The sequence below is a fragment of the Podarcis muralis genome, chromosome 10 (assembly GCF_964188315.1).
Source record: "Podarcis muralis chromosome 10, rPodMur119.hap1.1, whole genome shotgun sequence".
Taxonomy (NCBI): domain Eukaryota; kingdom Metazoa; phylum Chordata; class Lepidosauria; order Squamata; family Lacertidae; genus Podarcis; species Podarcis muralis.
In genome coordinates, this window is record NC_135664.1 from 49645618 (window position 1) to 49668802 (window position 23185).

At 41.3% G+C, this 23185-nt stretch overlaps 1 protein-coding gene across 20 annotated transcripts in view; it reads left to right on the forward strand.

Moving 5' to 3' along the window:
• Nucleotides 1-38: 38 nt before the first annotated feature.
• RBFOX2 (RNA binding fox-1 homolog 2) overlaps nucleotides 39-23185 on the forward strand; it is a 177987-nt gene continuing 154840 nt past the window's right edge. For all 20 annotated transcript variants that reach the window (XR_013394391.1, XM_077934999.1, XM_028745971.2 and 17 more), the window contains exon 1: nucleotides 39-209. Coding sequence is in view for 19 of the 20 variants with exons in the window: in XM_077934999.1 (XP_077791125.1) it covers nucleotides 39-209 (171 nt within the window). In the remaining variant the exon portion in view is untranslated. The remainder of the gene's footprint in view (nucleotides 210-23185) is intronic.

A 23185-nucleotide genomic window follows, 5' to 3' on the forward strand; every position in this document is an offset into this window, starting at 1 on the left:
CTGCGCTTCCCGCTTGGGCGGCCGGGGGTCCGGCTCGGATGGCGGACGGCGGCGCCCAGCACCAGCAGCTCGTGCCCGGCGTCCCAGCCCCGCGAGGGATCAAGCGGGAACCCGAACTGGAGCAGCCCATGCCCGGAGGCGACGGAGCCGACAGCGGCCTCAGTAAGAGGCTGCGGACCGAGGCGGAGGCGGACGGAGGAGGCATGCAGGTTAGCAGGGAAGGCGGCGGGGAAGGAGGAGGAGGAGGCGGCGGTGGCGCCACCCTGGACGACCGCCTTAACCCCCCCCCCTTGTGGCCTTGAGGGGCGCGCTCGCTCTCGCCCGGGCGCGGGTGCGTTTGTGCGCGCGCGCACGGGTCTCTCTGCGCGTGAGACTGGAGGGTATCCTGTCCCTCGCCCCCACAGGAGTCTGGGGGAAGAGCGCCGCTTTGGGAGGATGCTGGCCCCGTTGACCCTCCTCGTCGGGCCGGTGTTAGGATCCTAGGCATAGCGGGGTAGGTGGGAGGGTGGGGAGGAAAGCTAAGGGGCTTTCGCAAACGTGGAGGGCCCAGCAGGGGTGTGGGCAGGGTATCCTGCAGCTCCGTGGTTGGTCTGGGAGGGCAGCTGGGGGAAGCATATTGTGGTGGCCTCAAGTGTAACAGCAGCAACATCATCATCATCATCATCAACATCATCACCATCAAGCCTTTTTGTAAGGGAACGGCTTGTCAACCTACGTGTAGACCGTCACGGTTGACACTTGCAAACAAGCATGCATTGCTGGTCTTCGGTTTTAAAAAGTGAGAGGAGGGCCTAGAAAGAGACGAAGTTTTTTTTGTTTTGGATCGCACCCATATCGGCAGTTCGAGGCAAATAGCTTTTCATCTTGATCTGTTCCACAAGAAAGTTTATTAGGCCTCTCGTTGCTTTGTGGAAGAACTGTAGAGTTTTATGAAGTGACTCTGGATATTTTGCTTGTATCTGAGGCTGCAGTCCAATTCAGGTTTATCTGGGAGTAAATGCACATGCCTAAGATTGCACTGTATGGACTTTATTTTAACTCTGGGGCTGTCAAAGATAGCTGCATGGTACTCAGGTTTTAAACTCTTCATAAAAAATCATTTGTTCATCAAGATGTTGCACAGCTTTCACTCACACTTGTCACTCACCCAGATAAACTAGTATACCGCTCAGCTGAAGTGTAAATGCAACTTAGATATGATCAAGCTTGCCCCAAGAATAGCCACCCTAACCTGGATGTGACATACAGACTGCAGATGAAGTTACTCCACTGCTTCTTAAGTATCCAGGGACATTCATTCATCCATCCAGTGAGAGAGGAGGAAACAATTACCTTGAGTTTTGTGGTAATCTACTAGAGATGCCAGTCTGAAACTTCAAAAATAAGGGAATGTCTACTACTTTGGTAGTAGTCACTTACAGTTGTATTGAGCTATGATGCTCTGAGGTGGGGGACATTTGTTATAATCTGTGGAGTTGTACTGCTGTAGAACAGAATGTGGTCCTTAGAGAAAAGGGCATCTTTTAGAAATAGGCTTATTTGCAGCCTTATTTCAGAATCTAGTCTGGAAGTTCTATGCTTGCAACCAACCAGAGTTTCTCCATGACTCTCCATGGAAGAAGACATGAATGTTGTGTGCTGGTAGAGTTCTTTTTTGCATTACTAGCAGTGGGGTGCTACCAAAGTATGAATGGTTGTGAATTGCAGGCACTGATGTCTATTGTAGGTGGAGAAGGGTTAAAGTGACACAGGAGAAATCAGATACATAAAATTAACAAGCTGGTGGCGGAGGAATAGTACTATGTCGCACAGCCGTCCTTGATATAATTAATATTAACTATATAATGTACAAATACATTTTGTATAAAGTTATTAAAATGTCATTTTACAAATGCATACTTGTACCAGTTCTCCGTCCGTCAATTTGTTTAAGGATTTGGCCTCTTTCAGTTGTTAGAAAGCAAAGAATATCTTTATAATTCAATGGACACAAAGAACTTCCTGTTTAAATCCCTAGATTCATTCACATTTCATTTCTTTCGCCAATGTACCTGATTTGAGCCACGGGACACATTGGGCCTTTGTCTATTTGAGCCACGAGACTCATTAAGACTCATTGGGTACTCCAGTGCTCAGCATTGATAACAGTGGTCTAATATAGACTTACAGAGTCATCCTAACCAGGCAGATTTGTCAGGGGGTAAATTACTTTGCATCCTAACTGCTTCTGACCAGGGTGTGTGTAGCAAGTGTTGTTTTTTTTTGGGGGGGGGGTGCGTGTGCAGTGTAGACTTTCATTTTCTTCCTTTCCATTGATTCCTGTGCACTGAATTTAATTACACCCACATTTTCGGCTGCTGAGTTTTGTAGAGCTCTGTGAATCAGTGAATGGAGTTAGCATGCAGCACAACTTTGGTTATCCCACTTCTCCCCCTTAATGCAATCCTTTTCTGCCCTCCACACTGGTGTAGCTTCTGCTGATTTAACCTCTGCTAGCAGGGCTTTCCCTTAACAAGTATGAGTAGATACCCTGGACTAGTCATTGATGGCAGCCTGAGTAATGGATGGCAGCCTATTTCCAGCTCCGGTTAACCTCTCTCAGCTATTATATCTGGGAGTTAGGATTGCACTATTAACTTTAAAATGAGGTGTTTGTTTTCTATTGATAAAATATAATCTAGGCAACAGGAGGACATGCTAGCTTAATTTGTGCCTATCTCAGCTATTTTATTTCTGGGGAAATGAGTGGAAAGGTGTCCTTCTTTGTCTCTTTCTCCTGAAATTCTCTAGCTGTTGTTTGTGCAAAGGCCAGCACAAGAACTACCTGCCAGAAAACATGTTGGGTGGTGGGCCAGAGGACTTACTTTCTGGTAGAACTTGGGGCCATCCTGTTGCCCTTCCTCAGAATCAGATTTGCTAGCTCAGAATGGTTGCAGTCTGCTATTTAAATCTGCAGGTGAGGATAGACTCCTCCATCCTTAGTAAGCTAATCTGCATATGAAAAAGTGCAGTTGTTTCTCATCATAGCTACTTAGACAGCACCTGTAACATTGCAGGGAAAGGGAGTACCGCTTTAGTGAAGGTTTCACTTCATAGCAATGAAACTTACCGTATTTTTCGCTCTATAACACGCACCTGACCATAACACGCACCTAGTTTTTAGAGGAGGAAAACAAGGGAAAAAACATTCTGAATGAAACAGTGGATGTATCATTTTTGTGCTTCATGCTGTGGCCACAGACATGTGATCTGATGGTGAATTTGGGGTGACCCAATGCAAAAATCCTGAGGATCCATGTGGATCCATGCTTTTTAACCACGTTTTTGCACCATTGCAGCCCCAGGCAACAGTGGGTGCGTGATTTTTTGGGTGCAGGCTGTAGCCATGGACATGCTATGTGATCTGATGGTGAATTTGGGGTGACCCAATGCAAAGATCCTGAGGATCCATGTGGATCCATGCTTTTTAACCACATTTTAAGTGGGGAGCGAAGGAAAAACAAAGAAGACATGAGAGGGGTGTGCAGAGAAGCAGCTGGCTAAGAATGCTGGAGAGGGATTTAACGGGTGGGAGGCAAAAGTTCCCCCCCAAGCCAGCCATCTCTCTCTCTCTCTCTCTCTCTCTCTCTCTCTCTCTCTCTCTCCCTCTCCCTCTCCCTCTCCCTCTCCCTCTCCCTCTCCCTCTCCCTCCCCCCCTCTCCCTTTCCCTCCCCCACTCTCTCTCCCTCTCCCCCAGCAGTACCGGAGCACAGAGACGACACTTTCCCCTCTGCTTGCCTGGAGGGGAGGGGCTTTCCCTGCTCTTTGTTCCGTTTCAGCAATCACAGCAACGAAACAGAGGAGGGTGGGCAGTAAGACCCTGAGGCAGAATGCAGGAAAGCTGCCACTTCCTCTTTTCAGGTTTCCCTTCTCCGTGAAGAGCGATTTGACTTTTGCTTGATTTTTTGGCTCCAGGGACCACACATTCGCTCCATAACACACACAGACATTTCCCCTTCCTTTTTAGGAGAAAAAAATCTGCGTGTTATAGAGGGAAAAATACGGTAGTTGTAGTCTCCTAATCAGTTGCCTCCCCTCACTTGTTCCTGGGGCAGTTCAGGGAAAGCAAGTAGATGCAAACTCCCTTCACTGGTGATGGGAAACAAACTGATGTTTGCTTTTTTTAATGTATAGGAAAAATACGGCTGGTTATTGAGAGAATGAGGAATATCGAGCATGTATTAATAGGTAATCATTTAGTATTCAAAAAGAACTAGCAGTCTAGCCTAGCAAGTAGTCTCTGAGCCAGATTACCGTTATATTCCACATCCCAGACTGACTTTGAAAGAGAGTGCCTGGCAGAAGACCACCCAATGAGCAAATCCAAAAACTCTTGGTTCGCACTAAATTCTTAATAACAGATATAGTATGAAGTGATATATGGTAGATTGACAGTCTAATAAATTAAGAGTACGGGAACTGAATGTAATAGCATCTTCGCTGTTTGCGCTTTCCTGCAACTAATATTCAGAGGCCTCTGATTCTGGAGGCAATACCGAAAATAAATTGTCCCTGAATATAGGCCACACCCCCTAAAACAAGATCTCTTGGAAAGATACACACACACACACACACACACACACACACACACACACACTTAAATTCTCTGCCAGCGCCACATGGTACTCTTTAAAATCTGAAAGAACACATGCAGCCTCTAGACTTGTCTCACAATGAAAAACTAACCAGGTAGCCAAGGCTACCTCTTGAGAAGGGTGGGTGATCCTTTGCAAAAGAGCTGAAGTTCTGTGCAGTTCACAAGGTCTCATATTGATTCCTGGCTTCTCTACTTATAAGACTGCAATTGTAGGGTGCATTCAAGTTTATATAAACCAGATTTTGGGGGAAAGTATGGCCTATATTTAGACCAGTATGGTATATAACTGAAGTGACTTAATGAGCCATTGATAGCTTTATGCTTGAATATACATAGATGGAAGAAACAAGCACATCTTTCGGTTACTTTTTGGGTATGGGTGATTCTAATTGTTGGGGATACTTAGCTTGTACTTGCAGTTGTATTATGAAAATGTTTGTATAGAGGTGCATCTAGTAAATTAAGAGGGGAAAACTTGAAAATTGCATCTGGAGGAGGGTAGAAAGCGTTTTATCTCTTGCTGGTGCCCTTTGTTTCTAGAAGCTTTGTAAACCTTTAGTTAAAAAAAGAATTGCATTTGCTTCTCTGGCCACATGTTTTGCTTAAACTATTTAGAGACTATGAGGTAAATTGTTTTAAAAAGAGAATTGCTGTGTACACTTCCTTCTGATCTGCCAAGTTAGGAAAATACTGAAACTATTCTTTACAGAAATGTCTTACTTTGCGGAGTGCTACTTGGACAAGTAACTGTGTGCTTGATGCTCCTTTCTGTTGCTGACACTGACTGTGTTCCCACTCTTTGAAAACTGTGTGATTTATTCATTGCAATTTGATGTTTTCTGCTACAGCTCTTGATTGCCTCTATGACTCTGGTTGGTGGCCCCAAGTGGATGTTCATTCTCCTGCTGAGGCACACTAATGTTCCATTTAGCTTCTGGAATTTGTCCCATTTTGTGTGACTCTCTGTTACCTTCTGATATGCAATTAGCCACATAATTGTGGAATCTGTTCCGGAAGTCCGTTCGACTTCCAAAACCTTCGAAAACTGGAACCAAACTGGAACTTGGGAGCCAAAACGTTTGAGAATTAGGCTGTTTGACTTCCAAGGTATGACTGTATAGGACACAGAATGCTTAATTAACACAGAATCCTTGCACACTTCATGTGCAAATGAGACTTTAGCATCATGTTGAGTCAGTCTGTTTCATGCAAGCAAAACATGAGCAGTTCTAGCAAACTGTAAGAAAATTGTAGCAAGAGACATAAGTTTGCAATGAATTTGAAATTTCTCAAATTGGAACTAATATCCTATGGCAACTATTTTAATGTAACTTTTCCTTTGCCTCCCATCCAATATATATAGAATATCTCTTGGGCCTTAAATGTTACAGTAGCCCAGTTTTTCTTGCAATACTGGAAAAAAATAATATGTACAGGTATGCAAATATGTCCATGATTGTGGCCTACCTAATCACATTTTAGGAGTCTTTATATTACAAAATACACATTTTAGCATCCATAGGAAAAATGACTTTTGTTTTGATTTACAATTTTTAATACTGAACATATGAAAACTTACTTTTCAGGAAACCAGAAGCATGTCCAACATACCCTGCTGCTCAGGAGTCTTAGAAATTTTATGGGTTGGAAAGCGCTGCGTATTATCTCATCATTCCTGCTCGCCTTAAGAATAATATCTTATGTGTTAGTTAGTCCAGACATATTTCTCCAGTTTATTCTTAAGGGCATACTTTTCAGTTCTTTATGTTCAGATTCTCTGTCTCCACATGAGTTGCTTTGTGAGGGTAAAAGGCATACCTGGGCAATCAAGTGGAGCCACTGTTCTCCCATCACCTGCTATAGTCAGTTGTATGGGAATGGGAATAAAGAAGGAGAATCGAACTCTTCACTAATGTGCCATAGTAGTTATGACATTGGTAATGCTATGTTCATAGAGATGGAACAACAATAATGGTACAAATACTGTCAGAAAATGATTATGCGTAAGAGAAAACCCATTCATTGTGCAGTACGAACTGCAGTTTCCTCCTGATCAGACGCTTACAGCCTAAAATGTGGAACTCCATCTATTACAACTCACTTTCCTAGCGAATACAGACCTCACCATAGCCATAAATACCTTGATAAGGTCGAGATTGGATTACTGTAACATCATTTAAAAGGATGCCTTCCAAAAGAATCCAGAAACTTCAATTGATGTAGAATGTAGTTTGGCTTCTCATAGGAGCCAGAGTTTATGATCACATAACACCCATATTGTGCCATCTTCACGGGATCCCTCATATTGTTTTTTGCATCTAATCCAAAGTGATTGTGCTAGCCTTCAAAACTCTCAGTATCTTAGGGACTGCAGTATCTAAAAGATGCTGTCTTCCATATGTACATATCCACATGCTTCAGTCCTCAGGGGAGGCCCTACTTTCTGTCCTGGCTCAACAGAAGTGAAGTGGTGGGAGAGATTCTTGCTGATGGCACCTGTATTCTGAATGACTTTGCCCCATGAAATTTAGCTACAACCCCCTTCTTTCTCTGCTACTCAAAAGGACATTTTCTTGAGTGGTTACTCTGCATTTTGTTTTCCATTAAGGGGTTTTGTTGTGGATATTTTTTGATGTTATTTGTACAGTGTGTTTAATTGTTATGATGGTTAGCTGTCTTGAAGATCTTATTTTGTGGACAAACATTTTTGGAATGCGTTTTAAAAATAAAAACCAGTAGTTAATAAGAATGCATATGCTCTACAGATGCTGTGATAGGTTTCTGACTTTTTCTATATTTATCACAAAGGTTACAGTGAGTTGTCATTCCTATTGTCCTCCGTTAGACTATTACCACTTCAGATTGTAGACAGTGCGGAGGTAGCATGTAATCCTACAACAGTGATAAACAACAACAACAACAATTTTGCTATACAAATGTTGTTTATACGGTACATGATATACTTTAATTTTGGGGTGACAACAGAACTCTGAAAGCAACAATTAGGTGCAAGAGGCTAATTTAGAGGCAGTGTGCAATATATCTCATATGTTTCATTCTTTATCCGTTGCAGCAGCAGACAGCTTTAGGCAGTTAGGGTTTCGTTATCTAATCCATCACTGATCAGCCTGGATAAACCCTGTTTGGCCAGTACTGATCTTGTTAGTGGGGTGGTATAAAGCTGCTTGAGCTGGGATTGGAGCAAATCGGATCATGGCTGCTATATGAATCCAGGACTTATTTCTTGCAGCCAGGGATGAAGGGGGAAAGAAATAGCTGCAGCATATTGACTGACCATTGAAAGTGGTTTCTTTCAAGCTGTGTTAAATGGCAGATTACGCTGAGGAGGTTTGGGTGAAGACATAGAGAGTCATCCACATGTAATCCTAATGCTGTTTTCTTCCCAAGGGATAGTGGAAGTGCTGCTCTGGTATTCTATCCATGCACAATCTACTTTTGCATTGTCACTTCACTAACTCTGTATATGCACATAGGTGCAGGTAGGTTGATTGATATGAATGCATGGGTAAGGCAGCACGGTTCGCAAAACGATTTTGGTGCACATGTACAAATTGCTGTGTTCAAAGCAGTGTTCTTGCATGCCAAACCAACCAGAGACAGGGAGCCACAGAAGGACTGTGCAGTCTTCAGGATTGTTGCCATCTTATAATATTCTCAGCACTCTGGGGGCCTGCTGTGCTGAAATACAGTGGTACCTCGGGTTACAGACGCTTCAGGTTATAGACACTTCAGGTTACAGACACTTCAGGTTATAGACGCTTCAGGTTACAGACTCCACTAGCCCAAAAATAGTACCTCGGGTTAAGAACTTTGCTTCAGGATGAGAACAGAAATTGCGTGGTGGCGGCGCGGCGGCAGCGGGAGGCCCCATTAGCTAAAGTGGTACCTCAGGTTAAGAACAGTTTCAGGTTAAGAACGGACCTCTGGAACGAATTAAGTTCTTAACCCGAGGTACCACTGTACACATATGCATGTGTGCTTACATCACCCCCCCACCCCATTCTGGAGAAGCAGTTTCTTTTAAAAATGTATTTGTTTATTTATTCAGCCAATTGTATACTATCCTTTACCCAAAGACTACAGGGCATTTTACAGCATAATAAACAACATAAAATGCATGCTTAACAATACCCATGAAATGTAAAAGTTGAAAACATTTATATTGGTACAGTTTCTAACAAGCATGATCATCAAATTCTTCCTAAATTATTTAAGTCACTAATACCCTCATCCGGAAGCCTGCTGCAGGAGGCGCGTCTTCAACTGTTCCCTGAAAGAAAAGAATGATGTGGCTAAGTACTTATCCACTGGGGAGAGGGTTCCACAGATACGAAATCACCACTGAACGTATCATTTCAAGAGTCTGTGCACTAAGCACTGATCCTGCACCTAGCATCTCCTGCATATGAGGTCTGCAAAGGTTTTGTGGGTTCCCTGTATTTTCTGTTCATATTGGAATGTATGAATTTGCCATTTGTCCTTGGTTCCATTTACAGTACACCATTGGCTGCATTTTTGGTTTCTTACTGCAGCTTGCTGCTGTGCCTTGCTACCTGCTGTGCCGCATGGGAACTGATCACTTCAGTGCTTAAAAAAACCAAAAACAAAAAATACCCTCTCTTTTACTGCCCTCCTTTTCTAACTTCCTCATAAGTCTCAAAAGCTTTTCAAAGAATTGCTTGTGTGAAGAAGGGCTTGTTCTTGATTAAAAAGAAAATGAGAAACTGGAGTTCTTTTCATAGTTTGTGCACTGCTCCCAATTCAAAGCACAATTGTTGGTTAAATGGCACTGGGTACGAAGGGAAAGAGTTTTGGGCCTTGCCACGTCCAGTATTATGAGTGGTACCAGAATCACCTAAACTTAAGGATACACTACAGCCCTGTGCACAGAGTTACAGGGCCTACTGCCTGTATTCCCCCCACTTGTGTTGCTGCTACTCGTGACTCCTGATAACTAAGAGTATTGTGATACTTTAAACATCAACAAACTTACACAGCGTCTAATCCCCAAGTGACGGGCTTTTAGTCTTAAACCAAGCGCAGAGGCCCTGTTCCTGAATGCAGCAGACTTTGTCTAGTATACCTCAAGGCATACTTAGTGGTGACTGATGTGTCCTAGCTTTTTTCCTTTCAGATAATGGAAGATGCATTGCCTAGAGTCTGTGGACCCAGGCCTAGTGAGGGGAAAAGGAAAATGGGCTCGAAGGGACAATAAAGGTGGCCGGTAGGCAGCAGTTAGGCTGGGTTGAGAGATGTTGGAGAGCAAGAACCTGATTGGTTTCTTCCCCATATGTGCACTGTAGCCTAATCAAATTGTCAAATTGATGTTTGATTGTACTACAGAAAGACTAGTGAAGTGGGACATAGTGTTACATGATGCCTTTTTGCAGAATATATCTGCCGTCTTTGAATTCGCTTGCCTCTTGTCTGTATAGTTTAGTTTTCACATGATGATGATACAATAAAAAAATGGAATATTTTGCCTCTGTAGTGAGGAGATCCCTTACATTAGTGAAATGATGAATCTGTATGTGGCATGGACCTGAAATCTTTATTATTACACAACACTGTGTTTATTGCACCATGAAGAACAACCTGCATGTTATATGCATTTTTATTCTCTCTGTGAAGTGTATGGTGATAACCACTGCTTTCAGTATTTAATTTCCAGTGCTTGAATAAAATGTTTGCTGAACAAACCGTTTTGTTATTTTTCACAAAAATGTTTTCATTTTCTGTTTTCTGAAGACTGTATATCTGCTTTCTGTTCAATATATGAGTTGGATATCCTGAGGCTCGATAAAACCAGGGCTGCATTTATACTAAGGTTACCAAACGTCCCCATTTCCCAGGGACAGTCCTTGGATTTACAATTTTTTTTAATATATATATTATATTTTTATTAGTTTTCAAATACAAAAACAAATTTATACATTCCATACATCTTAATTACATCTTACTTCTCTTTTTTGACTTCCCTCAATTTGTCTGCCATTCCTTCCTATTGTTACTTTTTACACATTTCTGCCCTTTTAACCCTTTCCCCTCACAGAGCTTCCTTAAAGCTTACAAACGTAATTTTATTATCACTCAGTTTTTGCATATATTGGATAAACTTTTCCCAATCTTCTGTAAATCTTTGATCTCGTCGATTCCGGATCCTTCCTGTCATTCTGTCCAGTTCTGCATAATCCATCATTTTAGTTCTCCATTCTTCTATCGTAGGTAATTCCTCCTGTTTCCATTTCTGGGCCATCAATATTCTTGCTGCTGTCACTGCATATAAAAATAACTTCTTTTCTTTCTTATTTATCTCATTACCTGTAATGCCTAGTAAAAATGCTTCTGGTTTCTTAACAAATGTATATTTCAACATTTTCTTCAATTCATTATTGGATTTACAAATCAGGCCCCATACAAAATCCACTGAAGCTGAAAAGTGTCTCCCGATTCATTGAAAAATATCTGGTAACCTTAATTTATACTCCATAGAGAGAGAAAACACTCAATTTGTACCAAGGGTATTAAAATGTGCAGGCATAAGACACTGTATAAATTAACCATGTTTGCATAATCTAAACCCACTCCTTGGTAGTGAAAAGTCAAAATACTTCGGCTTTTTGGCAAGTATTGAGAAAATAAGAAGAGTGAAGGGTACACAGCTTGAGGAAGAGGAGGTCAAAGAGAATGAGGTGTTGTTGGGCAAGTGCCTTATAATAGAAATGATACAACATTGGGAACAAGGAAGCTACACTTAATTACCTGTGGGACAAAAGAAGTTATGTGTTGTAAAGCAGCCTAATTAATAGGCAATCATAGTTAATCAGTCTGTTATTTAACTGATAAAATGTAAATACGTTTGCATCTTACAGAAACCCTAGTATCTGTGCCTTTTGAGATATTGAAGGAAGTCAGTCACTGTTTGAAGGAAAGACTATCTTTTAATATTTTTTCACTCCATATTACAGTAATAAGAACCTAGGAGAGATTAAAAAACATAGAATCCAAGTATATATGACTATAACTTATAGCCTCACTGATTAGTTTGTCCTCAACAATGATTCTGAATCAACTAAATCTTTAACTGATACTGTTTTAATGCACAAACTTTCAGGTTTAAAATGAACCATCCACTATTTGGTTTTACTATGATGGTTTTTCTTTTTTTAAAAGAAGATAATGCCCATTTCCTTATGAGCATTTTGCTAGAATGCAGCAACTTGCCTGTTTTCCTATCATTCTTCTGTAAGTTCTGTCTTCTGCCTTTTGTTAAGTTCTGCAGTGACGTAGTGTGGGGGGAGCCACAGGGGTGGTTGCCCTTGTCGCAAAATTGTTAGGTGCACAAAATTTCAACACTGGTGTTGCGTTAATACAGCTGCGCTCTTCCGTTGCTGGGCTCCATTGAAAACGGCTTCTCCATGTGAACCAGATGCGATCTCTTGGGTGATGTGGATGCAATTAGGCAGTTGAATGTTCATGCGTACTCCATGCATGCGTTTCCCTCCCTGCTTCCCCCCACTGCATGGCCCCGGGCTCTGGCAATCCATGCTATGCCACTGATGTTCCGTACTCACAAAGTCTCTCTCTCAAAAAAAATACTTGTTCACATCTCCATTTTGTCCTGAGAGAACAGCCTGAGTGATCTATGGGTTTGAATTCAGACTTCATTCACTGCTCTTTCCCCCATCACCAGTAATTGAAGCTGTGCTCAGGACTTTCATATAATCATGCATCTCCTCCACAATTATCAGCCGCAATATAATCACTGGTATAGTTGCTGATAATGGTGGAGTTGCAGAAGTCTGAAAGCAATAATAATGCTAAGAGCTGGACAAATTATAAGTGTAGTGTTGTTGTTTTTGTCTATTCCTGTTTGTCAAAGTGTTTGTGCTTTTGTCTAGTTGATTAAAAAAGTTATCAGGAGCCGCCTGACTTGTGACGGGCTGATAAGTAGGTATTTGTGATGAATCTGGCAATCTTTAAGTCTTGCTTATTCAGATACTAGATTATTACACCTTATGTGCATGCATAATGGTCTCCTTTGAGTGATTACATCTAAGGGGTAAGAAGAGCATCTAGTAATGAAGTGAGTGGGCCAATTAGAGGCAACTAGTTCCACTTCGCTGGAGCGTTTTTTTGAGAGCTCCATTTTATAGTTGCATTGAAGTGACTCTGAAGTGCAGTTGTCACAAGACAATGCCACTGCCCAAGGATTAGAACTATAGTGGTACCTCAAGTTAAGTACTTAATTCGTTCCGGAGGTCTGTTCTTAACCTGAAACTGTTCTTAACTTGAAGGACCACTTTAGCTAATGGGGCCTCCTGCTGCTGCCACGCCGCCGGAGCATGATTTCTGTTCTCATCCTGAAGCAAAGTTCTTAACCTGAGGCACTATTTCTGGGTTAGCGGAGTCTGTAACCTGAAGCATCTGTAACCTGAAGCGTCTGTAGCCTGAGGTACCACTGTACTTTGTTGCATTCTGAGATTTAACACATTCTCTTCTCCTTTTCTATTTTTAGTACACTCGCTTCTAAATTCAAGGCAGCGCACAGTTGCTGTTGAAGACATTTGAGTTTTTGTTTTTCTTGGTGTTTTAGATTCAAGTTATGTTATTTGAGAGCAAGACAACTAAACTTTTCTGTGTGTATGTGGATGACCTGTCCCCCACACAGCCCTTTTCTCATTTTAAATGTAGGGAGAGGCCTTTATACTCTAAATTTCTATCTGTGCAGCTAAATATTGATATGCAGCTGCATCAGAAGTTTCCACAGGCCTTTACCTGACAGTTGCCTATATTTCATGGTGCTTGTTCTCATTTTGAAATCTATCCAGACCTTTAGGGACCACTCACATTAGGATGTGGTGCTTGTGTAATGGGTTTTTTTTGGGGGGGGGGGAGGATTGTGACAAATGCCTCTATCCTTAGATCATTTGAATAGTGTATTGGCCTAAGAATTGGGCATACTCGTTTTTAATAGCTGTAATATTAGGATATCTCCAGTGGTGCGTATAGCATTTACAACTTTGGTGTCTTCATTGGGGAAGATTTATATCAGCTTTGATATTGCTATTTATGTTAATCTGGTTGTTAGAAACTATTTTCATACCTAGCCTGATGGGGGAGCACATTTTTTCAAAAAAATATTTTTACTTGGGTGTCGTGTACATAATAGAACTTGTACCATTCTAATCATTTGAGCACTTTCTGGTTGTTTGTTGATATTTTCCCTCTCGGTGCAATTAATGTATTGCGCAAGACGTATCTGAGAAGTATCTTCTGGGGATGGTAATTAAAAGCCTAGTGGATTTACCCCCCCTCCCTTTCCCCATTATGGCTGTGTCAGGTTTTTCCTATGGTGCTTGTCTGGAGCATAACAAAACTGCTATTTAGTGCTGTGCTGTAAAAAGCAGAAAAAGAGCAGTTGGGATGGGACCCACTTGCTTTCTTTTCAGTATATGCTCAGGTTCCTTTCTGTGTTACAACAGAAGTGGACTAAGTAAGTGCCCTTATGTAATGTCCCTCTGTAACATCAACAAATTTATCTTTCCCTAGAGGCTTTTCAGGTCCTGAGATCTGAACTCAGCTGAAACTCTTCCTGCAAGTCAGAGATGCAAAGGCTTTTTTAGGGGTTTGCTTATTTTAGGAGGCATTTGCAGATACATAGAGTAATTACTACCATCAGGGAGTATGCCCAGAAGTGCTAACCCAACAAGGTCTCACTTATGTTTTATTTAGTATCATGTGGGATAGTCGGAGACTGAAACTATGATGGCAGGCGTATCATTTGGTGTCTGTGGTTGTGGTTAGGGGGTGGGTGGGGCTTCTCTGCATTTAGCCCTTCCTACTTCTGATGGAAACACTGAAAGTGTATCTTAGCTTGTAGCTTTTAAACATTTCCCTCCTCAGTCAGATACGATGTAGTCAGGAGCAGAATATGCAAACATTTTCTGTGTGTGCCGTTTCTCTCTCTCTTCTCTCTTTTCTCTCTTCTCACATAAAGAAAATTGTTACTGTGTCTGGGGTAGGAGGATATCTGCTTTTGAAAAAAGTTCTGCGTTCTTATTTGTGTGTTCCACGCAAAACGATTGGTACAGACTGAAGAAGCAAGATGCGTAACTTCTGTTAATGTTTTGCCTCACATTAATTTTTCAGGGAGGTAGGGAAATCTTGACATGGCATAATGCCGCGACTACTTCTGAGTCTTCCGAACCAGGAAGTGGCTTTTTGTATCGACTTATAAGTCTGAAAGAGTTCTGCAAAGCAAACTAATGTAGTATTTCCTGTGGTTTGTTTCTTCCCTTATGAAAACTGTTGTTTCAGGATCATACAGGGAATTATGAATGAAATTGCTGAATTGTGTTCTGTATGAGGAACAGTTTTTAAAATGATGACTTAGATCACTAAGCAGATGCCATCCTCTTAAACAGTAGTTTTGAACGGACTTTCCCCCTTCGTACCGTAGTTTACAGATAATTTCTAACCCTGATTGGGCCAGCAGCATGATGGAATGGTGTAGCCATAGCTTCATCCACAGCACTTTAGTTTATGCCAGCTGTGGGCAGGCTAAACCCTGCTCTGTGCTATGCTGTCCGGGGAGCTAGTGTAGCAGTTGGTTCCGGATCAGCCCCAGTGTCACCAAATGATGTTTATGGAGCTTACTCCAGTGGATCCCAGGCTGGCTGAGCCTCTTCCTGCCCCTTAGATGTCTCAGTTTGGAAGCTCCTGCAGTCAATTGGAACCCATGCTGGACATTCGGCTTCCGAAAATTGTTCAAAAACCAGAACACTCATTTCTGAGTTTCGATTGTTCGGGAGACGATTTGTTCGGGAACCAAGGCATTTGAGATCCAAGGTATGACTCTACGTATTTTTGGCCTTGATTCAGTTAGATCTCCATTAGAGGAAGGAGAAAATGTAAATAAGAACTCAAATAGGTGGGCTTTATAGATAGCTTTGGGACACATGGTGGAACCAGAGACTATGCATTAATATCTGTAGTGTGTCTTCAATTTTTGTCATTCAGTTGCAAAACTACTATGTTGTTATTACTTTAAAAGATAAAGCTGATCTTTTATTTTATTTTTCTGATAGAGAACTTTTTGTTCTCAATGACAGCATTGAATCTCTGAGCTAAATTGGCTAACCTGTTATGGATTTTTCAAAGCCCCTGTCACGTTCCGTATAACTACCAGTTATATGGTTGAAAGCTAGGAAGGAGGAGAAAGGGGCTGCTCTGGATCCTTCTTTTATACCACCCAGCTGTAGCTGTCTTGACCCTACCATCTGTGGTCTAGAAAGTATAAGAGACCCTCAGTGCATCCACTGTACTGAGCGAGCTGTGTATTTGGGAAAGCCAAGGCTTGCACGCATACTGACAGGCACCATGAGCTGTCCATTGACCTGCCTCAGCCTGGTGTGCTAATGGTGCTGTGAGAATGTTGTGCATGTAGGTGTTGCATTTAACTCTGTTTTCAGTCCTTGTGCACCTTGCCCTCTGTCTGCACTAAGAAGGTACTAGATTATGTTTAAAGCATTTGAGGCTCATAGGTATACTGTATTTGGCGGAACAGAAGCAATCATGTTATTTCTGCTCTGTGGCTAAAACAGAAGAACCACCAACTTTTGAACAAGTTGCATGGGCGTAAGCACCCCAACTGGATTTTTTTTACAAACCGCTGTTATGTTCCTTTTTTGTTCTCATGACTGATAGGCAGAGTTGCATGTATGTCTTTCTGTTATTTGTTTGGGCATCACCTCATTTTCCTTTCCCCTTTTCCTAACTCTGAGACTGGGTTTAAATCATAGCAGAAACTACTCTGTCACATTGCACTATCTATTATAGCTGGTATGATACAAAGCTCTGGTTATTCAGCATCTCCAGTAAAACTCAGCATACAGCAGAGTGTTCCCGTCTTGCTACTGTTAGTTCACCACTGCTGATGTTAACAACTTAAAGAGCCTTGGGTGACTATAGGTTGTTAGTGATATTTTAAACAGCCTGCTCTTTAACTTCAAGGGAAATTGCCTGGCTTGATAGGGTATTTGAAATGCAGTCCTAAGTTAGAAAGTTTGATATTGATAATGCAAATGACAATGGTGTAGCACTGGTGCATAGGGCATTTTCAGAAATCTTGCTAATATCTACTTTCTTTTACAGAAGTTTTCACATTCCATTGTTTGGGAGAAGGCAGAAGAAGTGTCTCTAGATATTTTGTGGCAGGCATGTCCAAAGTCCATTTTGGGGGCCTAAACAACTTTGGTCGGCCCTCACACATATTCACTTCATAAAATCTGACCCTCTTTGAAAAAAGTTTGGGCACCCCTGTTTTATGAGCTTCTTACTTTGAATTCTTGTTCTTCACTGGTCATAGGGGCATCTAACTTGGTGATTATGTAGACATTACATTTGAAAGTGGGTTAACTCTTACGGTCTCTTCATGCATTACAATGAAATGACTGCAGACTCTTTGATTGAGATAGTACCTCATGCTGTTCCATGTCTCAATGCTGAGTAATTTTTTGTTTTTGTTTTTAAAAAAATCCACTTGGTATTTACTGAATAAGTACTATTTGCTCTGGTTCAGTATAACTTAAGAATGCAAATGTTGCATATATTGGCTTCGTAGGGTCCAATACCTCTTTGTAAACAGAGGCTATTTGCTTACTCTACACATTTTAAAAACAACAGAGTCTTATAGAATATGTTTATAATTTGCTCTCACTGTACCCTGTATAGAAAAGAAAGCATTTGTCTTTTCCATAGTTGTTTTGCTCACCTTTGAATGCTAAACCTCTGACCTTGCTGTTGGTTTCCCTTCCCCCTTACAGAGCCTATCTGTAGTGCTGTCACTGCTGGCATGCATGTGCTGTCCTTGAAAAAGCAGATTGGATTTATTAAAATCATTGCCAGTTGCTATGGCAGCCATTGTCACTGTGGGCTAATGGGAAAAGGCAATTACTGCCATGCATCCGAGGAGATTTCTGAGACAGGAGAGATTGAGTATCCTCAGATGATTAGCTGTGTGATTGACAGACTGACAGTCATAGAGAGCAAGGGTTTGTGTGCACATGTATGTGTTTATGTAAGTGGCTGGACATGTCATCTTCTCATAAGGTTTGGCCCATATTGTAATATTTTTCAATTCATGGGTAAATCCCTTTGGAAGATTCACAGCCATCTCTTTTAAGGTGTGGTGCCAGTCATTTCAAGCTTGGTTTTTCTTTTAACCTACAGATAATTTGTTCAACTGATGTGCCTCTAGATTGTAATTGGAAACTTACTCTTAAAAATAGAAACTTTCTGTGTTAAACTTATTATTTTGCCTGTCTTCCAATTCTTGCTATTCCTAATTCTCCTCTCTGAGCTGCTGTTCTATTTAAAGCAAGGTGTGGATGTTGATTAATGTTTATTCCTATTATCTTACTGTGGAAATAATAGGTTGTGAGAAGAGAACTGAGGTTAGCACAATATATTTTGGGCATTTGAACAGGCCGCTAATAACAGTTTTCTCTTATATGTATACAGGCTTTGGCATCGTGTCTTATTACTCTGTGTATAAAGCACGTTGCTCTTTCAGTCGAGATCAACATTCTTTGGTTGTCTGATGAGGGAGATTCCATAGTTTGCTTTTTGATGATCAAACAAAAACAGAAGAAGCAGATATAAGGCTAATAGAAAACATCCACAGAAGCCCATGTAAATAAACATTGCGGTAAATGATTCAAGAAATAACTCTTGCAACCTAATATTTATTTGTTGAATTTATATACTGCCCTTATGCCTAGGGATCCTTGGATCTTGCCTGTTTTCACACACTATTACCACTTCCTTTAGAATTCTATCTGTGATATTTTATCTGCACAATCAGGAACCAAAAAGTTGTCTTCAAAAATGTGTCTCTTGAGCTGTCTGGCCCCAAAACAGCAACTATACATTCCGTTTTGGCGACTATAGCCCTGGTTTAAGGAGCCATTTGGCGTCTAGCTTATATATCTGAGTTTCTAGCACTGAATGAATTACAATATTAAAACATAATATTAAAAGCAGTTTAAAACAAGCACATTTGTTCCCTAAGTGATTTTATGAAATAGTTTAGGCTTTGGTGATTAAAGTGGCATAGAAATCCTGTTTGTTTAACTAACTAACTAACTAACTAACTAACTAACTAACTAACTAACTACAGTAACTGTTGAATCTAATGTAATTAATGCTGCTTAGCAAAAGAAAGCGACAATGATTCACACATCCTGCCTGTGAATAGATACTACAGTACTGGCAGCTTTCTTATGTTGGTAACTTTCTTGTTATAGAATCCAGATCAGCCTGCTTAGGCAATGAGGCCTTCATTAGAGGCTTTCTGAGATGAGTCTGGTGATGACTGACTATAAGGCCTCATTTATGAATGTGCTTTCTCTGATATCATTTTGGCACCAGGAGACTAACTTTTTTTATTCTCCTTGAATTTTTAAGAGTTTCAGTGCTGACATTTGCTTTGTCTGTACCTGTCCTCCTCCTGTTCTGTCTTGGTTGTTTTCAGATTGTTCTTTTTCACTTTTTTAGTTAAATCAACTGACAGCTTTTAAAATTTTAGTTCCTGGAAATCTATTGAAAGGTACAGTACATATTTAGCATATACACATTTAAGTGGCTCATTCTAAGGTTTCAAACAATCCATTTCCTGTTGGGTTTTTTAAAAGTCTGTTCAGTTTTTCATCTTTACTCTCTTCCTGCCCACCCAATCCACTGTATGAATTTAAGAATTTCCTCAGGATGTGTTTGCTGAAAGAGAGACAGAGGAAATACAGTACCTGGAGTTGGTATGGAAGCTCACTTCTACAGGTTTTGCTTTACAAGGACTTCTTAGTGTTTACAAAATGAAATCCAGAGTCCTTTTTTAATGAACTGCAACATCAAGCCTTTCAGGCCTTGGGCAAATCCTTGTTTTGCCTTTTCAGCACTTAGGAAGGCTATGAAGATGAAGAATAGGCATTTTAACTTAGTCTTTCTTCATCTGTACCTTCAGCAGCAGTTCTCTCTTACACACATTACATATTTGACAGAAATTAGGGAAGTTTTCTGTATGTGTATGACATGCACAAGAACGTGTAGAAGAGTGATTTCTTGTATCCTGACAGGTAGAAATAGGAAAGTGTAGGTTACTGGCTCACGTTTGGTGTTACTTTGGTTTTATATACTCATCAATGAATCATTACGTTGAATTGTCACTGTGGGTGTGAAGAATTTCAGGCTAGCGGATATATGGGCTGCCAGCAGTGATTCAGAACATAGGGCACAAGTGTTGTATTTTCCATTCTGTTACGTACGGTGTTGTCCATGCATATACCTGCCTTATCTAAAAGGACATCGTTATGGGTGTTCAGGTAGTGTGTTAAGCTTACTAAAGTTGTTAACTAGGCTGGATAAATAAGGATGGCTTTGTGAAGACCTTTGGCTTATTTTTATGGCATTAGTGGGTGGAGGAGAGAGAGTGGAATGGATCATATATTGGAGCTGGTGTTTACAGCCACATATTTCTATCTCACCGTCATTGGATTTAAAAAATGGTCTCTTCAGAGCCACAGTAGAATTGGATGAGTCATTCAAGCAACCAGAAGGCAGGATTCACACAGTAGCTGCATACATATGAACTGAAATCAGCTGAATAAGGAAGGTGGAAGTAAATATCTGAATTTGGGGTCCCATTATAGGCTAGACAGAATTTCCCATATATGAAACGTTGGTTTGTAACGAAAGAGATTTTGAAGATCTGTTCATGTTTATTTTGGGTGTGTCAGGGAAATGAATGTTTCCATACACTCTAGGATATTTGAATGTCCAAAACTTACTATTGCAAGCATTAACTATCAGCTACAGTTACGACTAGTTTACATAAACAGAAGTGTTAAATCTGTGTCTAAAGATAGCAGGTGAGTAATCACGTGGTTGAATACGTCCCTGTTCTTTACACACACACACACACACACACACACACACAATTTTTTTTGCCTTCCCCACAGAGGGTTGCCCGTTCTTTGCTGTCTTTTTGGCAGACTTGTTTCCTCAGGTCTTTATTGTTAAGCTATGTTTTTCTTGCTACAAACTTTTATCTCCTGTTTTATGTTTATGCTTTTGTTACCCAGTTACTTTTGTTTTGTGTTCGTAGGTAAGCCCCTTGGAAACATTTTTATTGAAGGGTAGCATAGAAATTTTAAAATAAGGAGAAGCCTTACCAAAGGTTCTTTCTAATAAGCCAATTTTCTTTGTGAAGAGATTTTAAAAAAATGGATAAGTAATAAACTGTTGTAACATGCTTTGTAACATGTCTCATGTGAGGAATCAAGAAGTATGTTCGGGCAATGTAAAGGAAAATCCTGTGTTTGTTAGAAGTCTAGAAGCACTTCTTGCCCTGTGCATATGTCACCCCAAAGGTACCGTATTTTTCGCTCCATAAGACGCACCAGACCATAAGACGCACCTAGTTTTTGGAGGAGGAAAACAAGAAAAAAATATATTCTGAATCTCAGAAGCCAGAACAACAAGAGGGATCGCTGTGCAGCGAAAGCAGCAGTCCCTCTTGCTGTTCTGGCTTCTGGAATAGCTGCGCAGCCTGCATTCGCTCCATAAGACACACACACATTTCCCCTTACTTTTTAGGAGGGAAAAAGTGAGTCTTATGGAGCAAAAAATACGGTATGTTTCAAAGCTGAATGCTTGGGGGGGGGGGGAGAGTAACACCAGGAGAGCTTGTTTTCTCAAAATATGGCCCTGTTAAGAATGGCTGAGGTGTGGTGAAACAAAAACAGACATCTTAATGGTATTTCGGGTTTCTGTATCTGGCCATAGATTGTCCTGGGGTAAATAATGTTAGTTAAGGTTGGATTCTAGCTTGCCTTAGCAGTACCTGTAAGAGAATTGGGGCATGTGAATTATTCACTAATCAGCTTGCTGTTCATATTAAGTTTCTGTTGTGGCTTTGGGGCATTTTGCCAGACCATGGCATGATTGATTTCATTGGTTCCTTTGAGAATAGTATTTTGTGTGCCTTGAAAATGGGGGAAGGTAGCCTGCTTTTGGCCAGTTTGAGTGCAAGGACTACTTTTCTTTCCACCAATTGCTCTTAGCTCACAATTTTTGCAAATTCTTCTTAACACAAAGCGAGAATTCGGGGGGGGGGTTGTGTTTGCTTTTAGGCTGTCTTAACATTCTCCTCCTTTAGATCCTAGTCTTCTTTGAACATCTAATGAAGTGATGGATGGATGGCGGCAAACAGATTGAGATTGAATCCTGACAAGACAGAAGTACTGTTTCTGGGGGACAGGAGGCGGGCAGGTGTGGAGGATTCCCTGGTCCTGAATGGGGTAACCGTGCCCCTGAAGGACCAGGTGCGCAGCCTGGGAGTCATTTTGGATTCACAGCTGTCCATGGAGGCACAGGTTAAATCCGTGTCCAGGGCAGCTGTGTACCAGCTCCATCTGGTACGTAGGCTGAGACCCTATCTGCCCGCGGACTGCCTCGCCAGAGTGGTGCATGCTCTGGTTATCTCCCGCTTGGACTACTGCAATGCGCTCTACGTGGGGCTACCTTTGAAGGTGACCCGGAAACTACAACTAATCCAGAATGCAGCAGCCAGACTGGTGACTGGGAACGGCCGCCGAGACCATATAACACCGGTCTTGAAAGACCTACATTGGCTCCCAGTACGTTTCCGAGCACAATTCAAAGTGTTGGTGCTGACCTTTAAAGCCCTAAATGGCCTCGGTCCAGTATACCTGAAGGAGCGTCTCCACCCCCATCGTTCTACCCGGACACTGAGGTCCAGCACCGAGGGCCTTCTGGCGGTTCCCTCACTGCGAGAAGCCAAGTTACAGGGAACCAGGCAGAGGGCCTTCTCGGTAGTGGCGCCCTCCCTGTGGAACGCCCTCCCACCAGATGTCAAAGAGAACAACAACTACCAGACTTTTAGAAGACATCTGAAGGCAGCCCTGTTTAGGGAAGCTTTTAATGTTTGATGTATCACAGTATTTTAATATTCTTTTGGAAGCCGCCCAGAGTGGCTGGGGAAACCCAGCCAGATGGGCGGGGTATAAATAATAAATTATTATTATTATTATTATTATAGTCCATAATATCCAAAGTAACCTGGAAAAATGATTTTAGTTATTGGATAGTAGAAATGGAGGAGGGTGCCTTTCCTTTCCCAGAATACGACTTTTATTCCAGTTGCATCACAAGAGATACCTCCCTGTAAACAATTTCATTTTGAATTCTGCTTGCTTATTTGTGTATAATACTGGTGCAGTGATGATTAAGCTGCCATCTGACAACTATTACAAATGAAAAAGAGGGAAATCCTTATCAGAACAAACAATGGCAGATACTAATTTGAGACTTGGCTTGCTCTGCTGTCAAGTGCATCTATATTGGCTCAGCTCATAGAAGGGCAAAGCAATTGATTCAGGCCAGAGTTGACTGGCAAACAACTCAGTGAAATAGAGCATGCACAAACTTAGCAGTATCTATCTATTACTA